Here is a 12,485-nt window from a genome sequence, read left to right on the forward strand (position 1 = left end):
ATGGCGGTGAGTACATTGTGCATTTCAACACAGCACACAGGGCTGCATCTCCACTGGTCATTTCCAGACACACCGACAGGATCTACTGGTATCTGATGTTACAAACAGAAATGTGTTTTCTGCACGTCCGAAAGGTCTCACAAATAGTTCAGGTTGTATTAGTCAGTAGCTTTCAGTAAAGCAGCTGCTCTAATAATGTATAAAATGAATAATGAGGACTCACCCAGGCCAAGTAATGTAGACTACATTAGGCTTCCTCTCTGGTCACTTGGACTTGACTCAGACTTTAACTCAAACCTGAGGTTTGATGACTTTTCTACAACACTTGTTACAGGACTTTACTCACCAGTGTTCAGTTGTGAGATTACAAAGTTTGGCTGATTCTGTAATGACCTTAAGGTCTGATCGAAATGACTCTGCTCAGTGTTTTTCTTTGAATTGAAAACATTTTCACAAAGAAAACGCATTAAAACAGTTGAAATGAGTGATTTCCTGGTATTTGCAGAAACTCTAGAAACTGGGATCTGGAAACTGTACATGGGAAAGACACATTTGTGCATCATAGACTCATGTCCAGTGTTGTTGTTGAGAAGGTTGGTAATAGAGGTCCCACCCCTTCTTCAATCTGATTGGTTGGTGAGATGTGACACTGGCAGGCTGAGCATCAGAAAAACAGCTTTTTTTATGAATGATGTATGATTTATGTATTTTTATTGCTGTCTGTCTCCTGTGCTGGTGAGCCAAAGCCAATTTTCCACTTAGGTGGACAACAAAGAATTATACTATTCTATTCTATTCTGGTCCTCAGGGTTGGTGGGTGGGCTGTATACTCAGGATACTGAGCACCCCAAAAAAAAGGAAATGTGTTTGTGAGGGGAATTGGCAACAACAGAACGCAGTCAGTGGGTACAGGCCCTTAAAGTGCAAGTGTCAATAACATTCAGGTCTCTTAGGCAAGACCTACTGTATGCTGAAAAGCTTTGACTGAAATTTTATTTTGAAACCTTTTACCAAAACTCAGGTGGATCCTTTTTGATGTTTTAGGTCCAATGTTTAATCCTCTTTTGACTTTTGCTGATATTTATGTTCTTCTTCTGCTGGTTACTGATCCTCCATAGTGTATCAAACAACCTTTTACAGCTCACATTAATCTAAGTTCTGTAGTAACAAGCTGAGATACTAAAACATTCAGCACTGCTGTTATGGATAAATAACTCTGTCATATGCATACAGATTAATTTGCTTCTGCATAGTTGGTTAAAGCAAAGAAAACAGTCACTGTATAATAATAATAATAATAATAATAATAATAATAATAATAATAATAATAATAATAATAATAATAATAACAATAATAAAAATATATTAATAGATAAATAAAAATAATAATAATTTTTATTTATTTTTTGCAACTTATAATTTCTGCTTTTTTTTAAGTAGTTTTTTTTTCTATGCAGCTTGTATTTCTAAACACTCATCCTCACACCCTCACCTGCCTGATCCAGCTCCACACTTCTAACAGAGTGAGGACCAGCTTCCCTGAGCCCTTTGAAAGAGGATGAGAGGCGAGAAAGAGGCTGGGTTGGAGGGGGGAGGGAGGGAGGGAGTGGGCGTGTGTGCATGTGCTTGTGTGTGGAGGAGAGAGAGAGAGGAGGAGGAGGAGGTGGCGCTGCATCAACCCGGCATACAGCAGCAGCAGCAGTAGCAGCAGGCTGGGCTTAGGGATCTATTGTTCCCTGTTTTATTACTGCCAGACCCGGTTCTCTCTCATTAAGGTTGTAGGAGAGGAGAAGAAACGGAGAGGTTGAGGAGAGCAAGAGGAGACCTCAGCCCCGCTCGCCCGGGATTACTTCTACTTGGACACACCGGCGTGGACAAAGCAGAACACTTTGAGTCCAGCTCTACCTCGTGGCCAGGCTCGCTTTTTCCTCCTCTTCACTGCATTGGGAACTACAGTACTCCCCGTGTGGTGGCCATGGGGCTGGCTGGCAGAGCCATGGGGACGCTGGGGGTCTCTGGAGGGGCACCGCTCTTCTCTCTCTGCAGGATAGTGCTGCTCTTTCTCTTCATCTGGGAGCTGGATGCACAAACCGCAGTGGAAACTAAACCTCTGTACATCTGGCAAACAGGTACGGTCCTTTCCTCTCTCCTCGCTCTCTCTGGGATTCTGAAGGAGATGCTGATGTCCCATCCTCGACTACTCTTGCAGCCGGGATGCGATATGAATATGCAAATGTTTGTGCACAAAGCGGAGTGTGAGGGAGCTGCTGAACTTGCTGAAAGTGTCTCTCTTTGTCTTTTTGGTCAGTTCATTTGCATTTTGCTTTTGCTCCATGAAATCTTCCTGTGAATGTGAGGAACCTCCATTTTAAGCAAAACTTTCTCCCCTGCACCCCTTTTCTTGCATGTGGTGTAGGCTGATGCATTGGAGCCATCTTGCTACTGTATAGTGTAGTAACATATTTACTGCAGTCCCTGGAGTGGAGGTCTCTTTGCCCCCAGACTGGGATGAGAGGAGCAGAGCTGTGCTGGCTGTCTTTTGGCTGAGCTTCCCCTGTCCTGGGCTGAGGCAGCTGGGAATCCTCAGCTGCCCTGCGCTGCTATTGGGCTCATTTATCACAGTTTGACATGTGTGCCATTGATGAAATGGTGTGTGCACTGTAGCTGCATGTGGCTGCTCCATGAGAGAGAAGGGCTCTGTAAAGGAGACGGCAAAAGCCCTCTGAGGTGTTTAGTGCTGATGCAGGTGTTTGGTGTGTGTAAAAGTGACCCAGTGGTGGGTGTTGGTGGGTTCAGTCAGAGTGCTGTGAGTACAGTAGCTCTACAGTGAAGGCAGGCTTGCTGGAGAATGCAACGCCCCCTTTGCCGCTGTTGTTTTGGGTGGTGCCTCACACCGGTCGAGGCTCATTCACTGTGAGAAAGCGCCACATGGTCAGAGGGACACAATACTGATGAACGGTCCAGCAGGCAGAGTGAAGAAGTGGGAAAGGAGGAGAAAGGGGGGTGGAGGAGGAGGAGGAGGAGGAATGATGGGAAGAAGAGTAACCCCCCCCCCATCCATCGGGACAGGAGTGCCCTTTGGATGCAGCTGGAGATCAATGTTCTCTTTCTCTACTGTCTAATCTCTCTCTGTTTGGCTGGATCAATGTACTGGTTTCACTGGGATCCTGCAACCCCCTCACCAGTGGGAGCTGATCAATGGGTTTAGTCCAGGAATCGCAGCTCCGTCTGTTTGGGATCAATGCTGGCTCTGGGTGGAGTCTGAAATGTGATCTATACTTGTTATTAATCCGTCTTCAGACTGTGCAGAATTTAAATTCCTTAATGCATTTATAGATCAGCTCAAACTAATGTGTCTAAGACCCACGCTGCTTAATCTGTGCAGACAAATCACATCGACAAACATCCTAGGTGTTTGTTTTTGATGGAACATTTATTTTGTCAGCGTTCTGATGACCAGAAAGAGGAAATCTGAGTCCAAGCTCGTCCACAGGTCTTTAGATTGTCACTTCATTAAATTAACTTGTGGGATATTTTGTGGTAACATTTATCTATGTAAAACTGGTTTAATCTTTAGTTCAGCTGGCTGTTTTTATGAATCATTGCTGGTCATGTTACACATTGCCTATCAGCTGGTAAAACAGAAATGTGCTGTGAGCCTGCAAAGACAGAGAGGTGACCCATAACTGTTAGTTTGTGACAGTTTGATAAGTTATCAGTATGTGTTTGACACAAACCCAGGGGCTTTTCTCTTAGCTAAAAATTTAAGGATGGCTTATTATGACTGGATTTTAAACTAATTTACCCAACAATCAAGGAAAAGGCCAGAGCACTACACCAAAAGGCACAAAACCGTGCCAATGAAACTGATGAAAAAAATGAATTTTGTTTTCTTCTCTTTCAGTTCAGAAAGTGAGTAAAGATTTGACGTGGTCATGGCTGTTGTTTCCTTTTACTGTGAATTTTACTGTGCAAATTTGGTGCTTTTGATACCTCCATTCAATCTAAAAAGTAGTCTGTGTCTTGTATGTCAATCCATCAAATGCACTTGTATGAAATGTAGAAGGAATGCATTTCACCAAGAAGATGTGGCTGCAGTCTAACCAAAGTCACCACCAATGATTCGGCCCGATGCTTCTGAAAATTCATGTAAGTTTGTTGTGTCCATCTTACCTCCTTCATTGGGTAAAATGGTGTGAAACCAAGGAGAGAAACCTAACAGAGTGTTGGTTAGGTGCCTAAAAAATTCCTCTTCAATTCAAGTGGCCAGCAGTGAGTCCAGATGAATTTGTCACAGGCAGTGGGTTTGTCCCTTACGTCAAAGGTACTGGCTAAGCTCTATGGTTCTTTTAGCTGCTGGGATTTCAAATTTCGTATCCACTTTATTTCATTTTATCCTGGGTCACAGTGGCAGAGGGCTTTGTACATTTTTTATCCCGACTCTCCTCTCCACAGAAGTGGTTTGGGATCTTTGGAGTTCATCTTACAGTTCTTGAAACTGGCACCACTAACACAGCATTACCGGTCTTGTTTTGGACTTTACAAGAGCTGCAGATTGCTCACCTTATAGAAAAAAACAAACATCATTTTTAAAGCAGGTAAATGAGCTCCTGCTTCTGTATGGGTAAAATAAAAGCTGGACTGTTGAAGGCTGCAAAGGATGAAATAAATCTAAAGTAGCTTCAGATTTGACAGCAAAACTCACTCATCTCACTCATCATGTTTCAGAAGCGTAATGCGTAATGTACGTATCATGACTTCCAGCAGAGCACCAGAGTCCATGGTGCTGCCGTCACTCCGTCGCTGCCACGTAATACGCCCACTCAGAGGAGTGGGGCTTACATAAAATATGTCTGAAAGCTGTTTGATCTGCCGTGTTATACTGATGATACTATTCTGTGCACATACAGTTAGGAAATCTGTTTCACTTTAGACCTCAAGAAATCCCTCTGAAAGCTATCTGAGCTTGCGTTGGTTTGTTATCTCTAACTTTCCAGTAATTGTTCTGCAGACTCTTCTGATATTTCTGCAGGATGGCGCTGTACTTTTTTGGCAGAATAACAGCAGAACTTTGGAAACATTTAATTGCTGTGGCTTGTTTTTTTCAGCCCTTGGGAGTAAAATTAAGCAGAGGAGGGAAACACTGAGCTTGTTAGCTCTGCAAGTATTCAGTGCCAGAGCTTCCATTTAAAATAAATGTAAAATCTCCCCTCTGGATGCAGCATGGTCTCTTGTGTCGTACCTTAAAGGATGATTTTTGTTTCCTTTTCCTTGTGTTTATTATTGTTTACTGGCTCCGTTGTTCACACCCTGTGCAAAGGAATGGAAATCCTGTGGTATTATGTGCGGTACCTCCCACCGAGTTAAGGCAGGGGAGGAGATTAAGGGTAGAGAAACCAGAGCAGATTGGCCAGACAAAGTTAACCTAGATACAGTATAGACATGTTTATGTGTGTCTCCTCTTGGCTTAAGTGCGTCGGCACTTGGCTCTCTGATGCTAGTTTGGCTCGCTGCTGGCACCGTGGCACCGATGCCGAGATGAGCGCCAGATGAAAGCTTTTTTTGTTGCATTATGTTTGTGTCTTCTTGTCTTTGATGTGACAATTCGGTTTACCTCTCAGAGCTGCAATCCCTTCACACGTGCTGAAAACAATGCAGGAGGTTTTCTTCACACCCCAGCACCTCTTCTCTGTGAGGGAGGGGCAGGGAAATAATTCTGAGTGTGACATCTTGGAGAGGAGGTTTATAAAGGGAATTATATATTTATTTTCGCAGTGATAAATTGGCTAAATCCAAGCTTCTGGTGCCTCTAGTGTAATCAGCCACAGGAGTAATGTGGGGGGTGGGTTTTCAAGAAGCTGCTGTTCCCAGCATTAACTGGGGAAGTGCTGAGGGAAAGAGTCTTATTTCACTAGATGCACTGTGGAAATATGAGTATTTAATCCATTTAATCACCCCCTGTGGATTACCACAAAGCTGATGTGTAACCAGGCCAAAGATGCTCCATGAAACAAACAGATGAGTCATGTGTTTCACATTAGTCCCCCCATTTTACCTGCATGTGTATGGAAGTTTAACGCAGTGTGTTATCTGGCACTCTATGTAATGTCTTTTGGCAAGTGCCTTGCTGGTATTATGTCAGTGCTGGAGCGCAGAAGCCACAGACAGAAGGTCGGGGATTAGATTCCTGGTGCTCTCAGAGAGCAGTTTGACTCCACTCGTTCCTGGCTTCTTTCCTACAGGGAAAAATCCTCTCCAAATATGTTCTATAACACCCTGAAATTAACCCTGGTGGATTTTCAGACAGAGATGAAAAGAATCCAGGAGACAAGAATCTCTGTAAATATCTTGTTATGCTGGTTAATGGAGCTCATGTTCTTCCAATTGAATCTTGGCAGCAGCCCCATCAGCCACCCTAAAAACCACAGAGCAGCAGAGAGAAATCATAGATGTAGTCCCAGTGACCTCATCCATTGGTTTCTGTAGTGAGATTTTAAAGCCTGTATACGCTGTTTCCAATTTTGAAAGTGCTGACTCCACTTTAGCTTGACCTTGAAACTGGCAAAAATCCTTTTGAACCCTTTGAGGGTAGGGTCTGTTGACCTTGTGGAAAACAGCATGGTTGTTGCAGTCACCAATGTTAATATTTTCATCAATACTAGTCAGCTCTGAGTCAAATACCCTAAAAAATAGTCATTTGTAAACACAAAGGCAAGGCTTCATGTAAAAATCAAAGTTCCTCCTCAAAATAGAATAAGATAAAGTAATAAAAAAAAAAAAAGATTCTTCCATAAAACTTAACTTTTGAAGCATTTAAAGTGAAACTAAATCTCAAGGTAGATCAGATACCTGTAAAATTGAATATAGTTTTCATCTTAGTTACAGTTAAGCATCAGTATTGGGTGTAAACAAAAAAGAAAAATCAAATATATAAATCAGTAAAAATGAAATCATAGAACGTTATTGCAAACTATAGATAAGTTATTCTCGCTGCAGTAAGGGCCTGTGTCCACTGGCATCATTTCCAAACCGTAAAGTCATGTTCTAAATTTAGTGCATTGCCATAAACAGCTGCAGCATCATTTGCAATAGTTTAAAGCAATAGTTGAATACATTCCAAAAACGATTTCATGGCCTCTATAAAGAAGAAGTACTGTGGCCACAAGGACACTTATATTACATTTTTCACTGTCAGTGCAAAGAACACCTTTAGTGGACACAGGCCCTGAAGAAGCAGATAGATTTTAAACAAACTCAAAGTAAGATTGCTTAATTCAAAGAGAAACAGGGTCAACCAGTTACCCATGAGCCCAAACTATCTGATTTACCCCTCATCACACTGCACAGATTCCTCTCTACCTCCATAGTTGACCTCTTGAACTTCAACTGTTACTACAAACAGATTTCAGTAAAATCCTTTCAGCCTGTCTAATCACAGACTGTTTGAGTTTGTTCCAGTTTGAACAATTGGGAAACCCAGATAAGTTGGACCTAAGCTGTAATAGCACAAAATCATCCTCTAAAATTCCCATTTCAACCGTTCAGGGACTGAATCTCCCAAAGCATTATCAGATTATTGCGCACAGCTTCATAACAGGCGTTCTGTTTCCGCTTTGAATGTGTATTTTTGACCTAGCTTGTGTCAAAAAATGCTCTCATTCTTGTACAGAGAGAATAAAGTGAAAGTAGAGCTGCAAAATTGGGCAGAAAAATGGTTGTGAACCAGATGAAAGTGTCGTGTTTCATGAATATGTCTTGAAAGAAAGCAGTTTTAGTTCCTCAACACCGACAGATCTTTCTCACTGCACCATCCTAAGGTTTTGGACAAAAGCTGATAATCTCAGTAGCTCAGTGACAGAGCAGTATACTTCCAGGGTGCACTTAATGGTCTTTTTCAAGGAACCAACTGGCTTACAGCAAGGTGCTTAACACTTCCTGGTACGGAGCGGGACAACAAAGGTCCCAGCAGAGCCGGACAAACTGAGGAGATGACTGATGCTAATTACTGGGGCAGTCCGCCTGTCCTGACCCAGTCAGCTTCAGAAAGGCACGATGAATGAAGGCTATTTAGGCGTGTGTAAACCTCACACACACACAGAAACAACACAGTGTCTCTGTATTGTCCTTACGCGGCTCTGTTTGGGCCGTCTGCTGCAGATGCTCGTGTCCATGTGGTGCACAAAAGAAAGAGAAGGATTCACCTCCAGTCACATGGTCTGTTCTTTGTTCTCCCTCCGATGTCACCACAGACCCCCCCTACTGGCCCCCCTTTCCAAAGATGACCTTTAACCCCAGAGCTGAGAGGGGTCTCGTGAGGGCATCATAAGTGAAAAGGAGGCGGGGATGGAGGGTGAAATAAAACATCTTCCACAGATCGAGTGTCAAGTGCCTAAATCAGCTATTTACACCAGGAATGAAATCAGATACAGTTGGAAGTCAGTCTACAAGAGCTTCCAAGATACAGTTATACAATTTTCATATTCTTATTGAAAATACTTATTACTTATGCACCAACCTAAAAACACACTATAGCCAGCTCTTCCGAAGACTTTCTTTGCAGTGAGCTGCATTGTTTAGAGTCCATTCAGAAACTTAAGAAGAGACCATATGGTTTCCAAGCTAAATTTATCCCTCTAGATATGTCTGCATGATATTGTCCATCACTGCTTGAACTCGTTATCACTATGTGATGAGTCTCAGTTTTATTAAAAAAACAGCAAGTTCCACAGAGGCTCCTCTCTACCTTACTCTAACAGTACAAGTTGAAAAGAAGCTGATTTCCTCATCATAAACATATCTTAAGTTTGTTGAAATAACACCATGATGTAGATTAGTAGAAAAAAAAGTCAAGCTTTGTCAGGTCTGTACTCAAGAGGTGGAGAGACACTTTTTAGGTGTTAGTTAAATGGAGGTGTATCAGTTTCTCTTGCATTCAAGTCAGGAAACCTGAAGGCTGTCTTTGGTGACACAGCATTGAGCAGATTTGTATTTCAGTAAATGTTTGATCTAGAGCAGATTGTTAGCTGGTATTGTGTGTAGATATACGTTTATAGAGAGTCTTCAGATTACTGCTGATGTCTTAAAAGTGGGTTGGGTTCTGCCTGCTTTTGCTCTCCATACTGCTTTTTTTTGTGTAGACATCAATGCCTACCGATACCTATGTGAAAAAAACATACAAACAACAGAAACCACAACACCTTGCATGCCAAACTCAAAACTACAGATACAGATTAAACTTCTATTTTTTAAGAAGAAGAAGAATCAGTAGGTAAAGATATTCTTGTCTGGTTGTAGTAGAAAAAATATTGCTGTTTTGTTGCTGTTTTGTTATGGGAAGTTTTCTCTGCATGGAGTTAGACGAGCCTGTTTTTTCTTGACAGCAACTAGTGCAGACATATGTGATAAATAAAAATTAAAGGGTCTTTTTTCCTCAGTTATGTTAAATCCCTGCTGAAAAGTATTGGAACAAAGCTGGTCCTGTTTTATTTAGTGTTTTTAATCAGTGAATTTGTTTGTTTTGGGGAGGAAGGGACCTCTGTGGATGTTTCGGCTCACAGGGATAAGCAAAAACAAAAGCATGAAAATGAAGAGATTTGACTGACAAAATGACAATTGACCTGCCCCTTTTAGGAGCAGGCATAGAGAATAAACTGAAGCAGCTGTTAGTCTCCCAGCTCATTGGTCTTACAATGACTGAGAATGAGGATCTCCTGTATTAATTCTATACGTTCTTGTTGTTGTTGTTGTTTTTTTTATGCAGATGTAGTTGTTCTTTCTTAACAACACTGCTCTGCTGTGTTTACACCAAAAGATGTCAAGTTGAGCAGTTTCAGTGAGTCTTAAACACCAAAAGCAGTTGCTTAGAGCCCACCTTCTTAACTTCACTCATTTGATGTTCTATTTCAAACCATGAAAGGTACAAACATTCATATATTTAACTGTTTCACAAATTGAGTTTTGAATTTTAGATCATTACTATTTTTAGAGATCAGCTAGCTTTGCTGCTGTTACCTGGATTGCAGGACAGGGTCTAGTCTTCGGTTGTCCCCCATGCTGTTAAGCCTACCACCTCAGTTTGCTAGAAGAAGCTGATGTTTTACTAGTACTGCAGTACTGGTGGATTGATTTGATATGATTTGTGCAATCAGGTTGTCCCCTGCTGTTGAAAAGAAATCACTGTTGTTATGATGGGGTTCAGCCAATCAGAGTCCAGCATTTGACACAGTGAGATAAAACAAGATAGATATGTCGGGATCTGGAGAAAACAACCCAGAAATACTCACTATCACAGCAAAACAGAGACTGAAATGTAAGGGTGCACATTCTCTTCTTTCAGACTCGTTATACAACAATTTGAGTGTAGCTTAGGGGTCCACAGATGTGTTATGCTGCATTGTTAGAACATTTTCTTACCCTGAATCAAAAACCTGCCACACTTTGCAGGATGCTGTATGACTCGCTGAAAGATAATTTGATCCATCTTCTGTATTGAAGCAAAGTTTTAAGATTTTTCATGACTCACAATGACAAACTTATCAATCGTACTCCTCTGTTACAGCAAACATTCCTGTTTCCTGATCCAAAGTGATGCAGCTTGTTCAGCTTTTGGGGATAAAAAACATGTTTATTCTTCTTTTTTCTTCCTGAGTGCTGCCCATGTGAAGCACCCTTTACAATGAAAACATATGGATGTTCAAAAGTGATTAAAAGACATTTGTTGGTGTGAACAGACGCTCAAGCGTCAGATTGGCCTGTGCAGGCGGTGCTGGAGGAGTGCTATCAAAGCATAATGGAGGCGGGTGAAATTATTTCTGTTTTCCCCGGGATTCATCAAGTACTAAATTGCAGCCATTATTCTGTGTGGGTTTGAAGAAGCTGCATCCAGCTGTTCAATTCTGCCCCAGGTGGAGGAGTGATGTGTGTGTGAGTGTGTGTGTGTGTGTGTACATGTTTTAAAACCATCATACACACAGGTGCATGCAATCATACCCCACAGAACTCACTGCTCAGTCTTTGTCTCTTTTCTCAGTCTGCTGTGTCTAATCATCTCAGTTATCCACATTATCATTTACACTCTTTATTCCCAGTTTTCCTCAGACATTAATGCTCATGGTGTGAAGTTTGAATGTAGTTACAAAGCTGTGGTGACGTGTCTGTGGGCTGTTGATCAAACAGAGTCAGGAAATGTGGTTATTGTAAAATGTCATTGACTTAAGAGTATCTTAAAATACAGAAGAAAAGGAAATGTAAAGGAGTGTGGTGTGGTGATATGACGGTGGCTTTTTAGGACGTAAACCTTCTGAGATTGTGTAATTGCTAGGATTTTATATTTGTTAAACTTTTACAATATACACGTTTCCCAACTTGTGTACAATTAAAAAAATGTGTGTTAGTGGTTTCTTTGTTTCTTGATGCTGTAGAAACATGCCCGGCAAGATGGCAACTGCTATGGAAGCAAATTGTCCAATTGCTAATTGTCATGGACGCTGTAAATGGAGAGACAGAAAGAGTGTAGAAAAACGCTCTGAATCTGTTTAGAACCAAAAAATTAAATTTCTCTTGTCGATTCTTGTTTTTTTAAATTTTATAATATCAACACTCTCCTCAAACTGGGGTTTAGACCTGCAAAAAAACCAAAAAGAGACGCATGCATGTGCGATTTATTTGCATGCTGTCACCTGCTCCGGCTGCAGCTGGGAGGGACTGCTGCCAGCGAGGAGGACTTTCACTTTCGGATTCAGACAACTGTATTAATCCCACATGGAGCAATTGGTGTGGAGCAGCTTATACAAGACACACACAAACAGAAACAAAGACAAGTTGTTGTAAAAGCAACAGTAAAACAACTACACCAGGAGTTAAAAGTTAAGAACATATATAAGACTAAAGGAGATGATGACACTGGGCAGGGTTAAGAGTCAGTCAAACTAAATAAGTACAACGTTTCAATGAATATTTAAGGAAAATAGATAAAAGATTGTTACGGAGCATTCAGTAATATGATCACAGAGGAGAACTTGTCTGCTTGTGAATGTTTTGGTTAGGGGAGAGGCCCACAGCAGCACCCTCTGCTTGTTGGCAGGAGTAAGATCAATACATGGTTTTATGTCAGAGTCTCCAAACCCCAGATAAGTCGCTAGATTTCTTGCTAGTCCCCCCCCCCCCCCCCCCCCCCCCCCCCCCGAAAAAAAAAGAAAAAAAAAAGGTGTTAGAGGAGTCTGAAAAGTTATATAACAAAGTTATTAAGTTCACAACACTGCATGGAAGGGGCTCATATGGCACGTAAACAAAGCTCAAGTACTCTAATTTAATACTTTATTTCAGTGTTACTACCTGGCTTTCTTACTGATCTTCCAGCCGTGTGGGATGCTTGATTATAGTCAAAACTCCTTAAAGACAGTTATGAACTTTCACCAACATGAGAAACACCAGAGATAAACTTATTACATTGTGTCAAATCAATATGCAGAGAAGAGTTCAGAGAG

At 41.5% G+C, this 12,485-nt stretch overlaps 1 protein-coding gene across 1 annotated transcript in view; it reads left to right on the forward strand.

The window, feature by feature from the left end:
• The first annotated feature begins 1,687 nt into the window (after positions 1-1,687).
• Positions 1,688-12,485, forward strand: part of thsd7aa (thrombospondin, type I, domain containing 7Aa) — a 190,169-nt gene continuing 179,371 nt past the window's right edge. The window contains exon 1 of the mRNA XM_074686508.1: positions 1,688-2,129. Coding sequence (XP_074542609.1) covers positions 1,976-2,129 — 154 coding nt within the window. The 5' untranslated portion in view covers positions 1,688-1,975. The remainder of the gene's footprint in view (positions 2,130-12,485) is intronic.

This window comes from Halichoeres trimaculatus, unplaced genomic scaffold, assembly GCF_033239565.1.
Source record: "Halichoeres trimaculatus isolate MK-OKI-2021-1 unplaced genomic scaffold, fHalTri1.1 fHalTri1_scaffold_14, whole genome shotgun sequence".
In the NCBI taxonomy this organism is placed as follows: domain Eukaryota; kingdom Metazoa; phylum Chordata; class Actinopteri; order Labriformes; family Labridae; genus Halichoeres; species Halichoeres trimaculatus.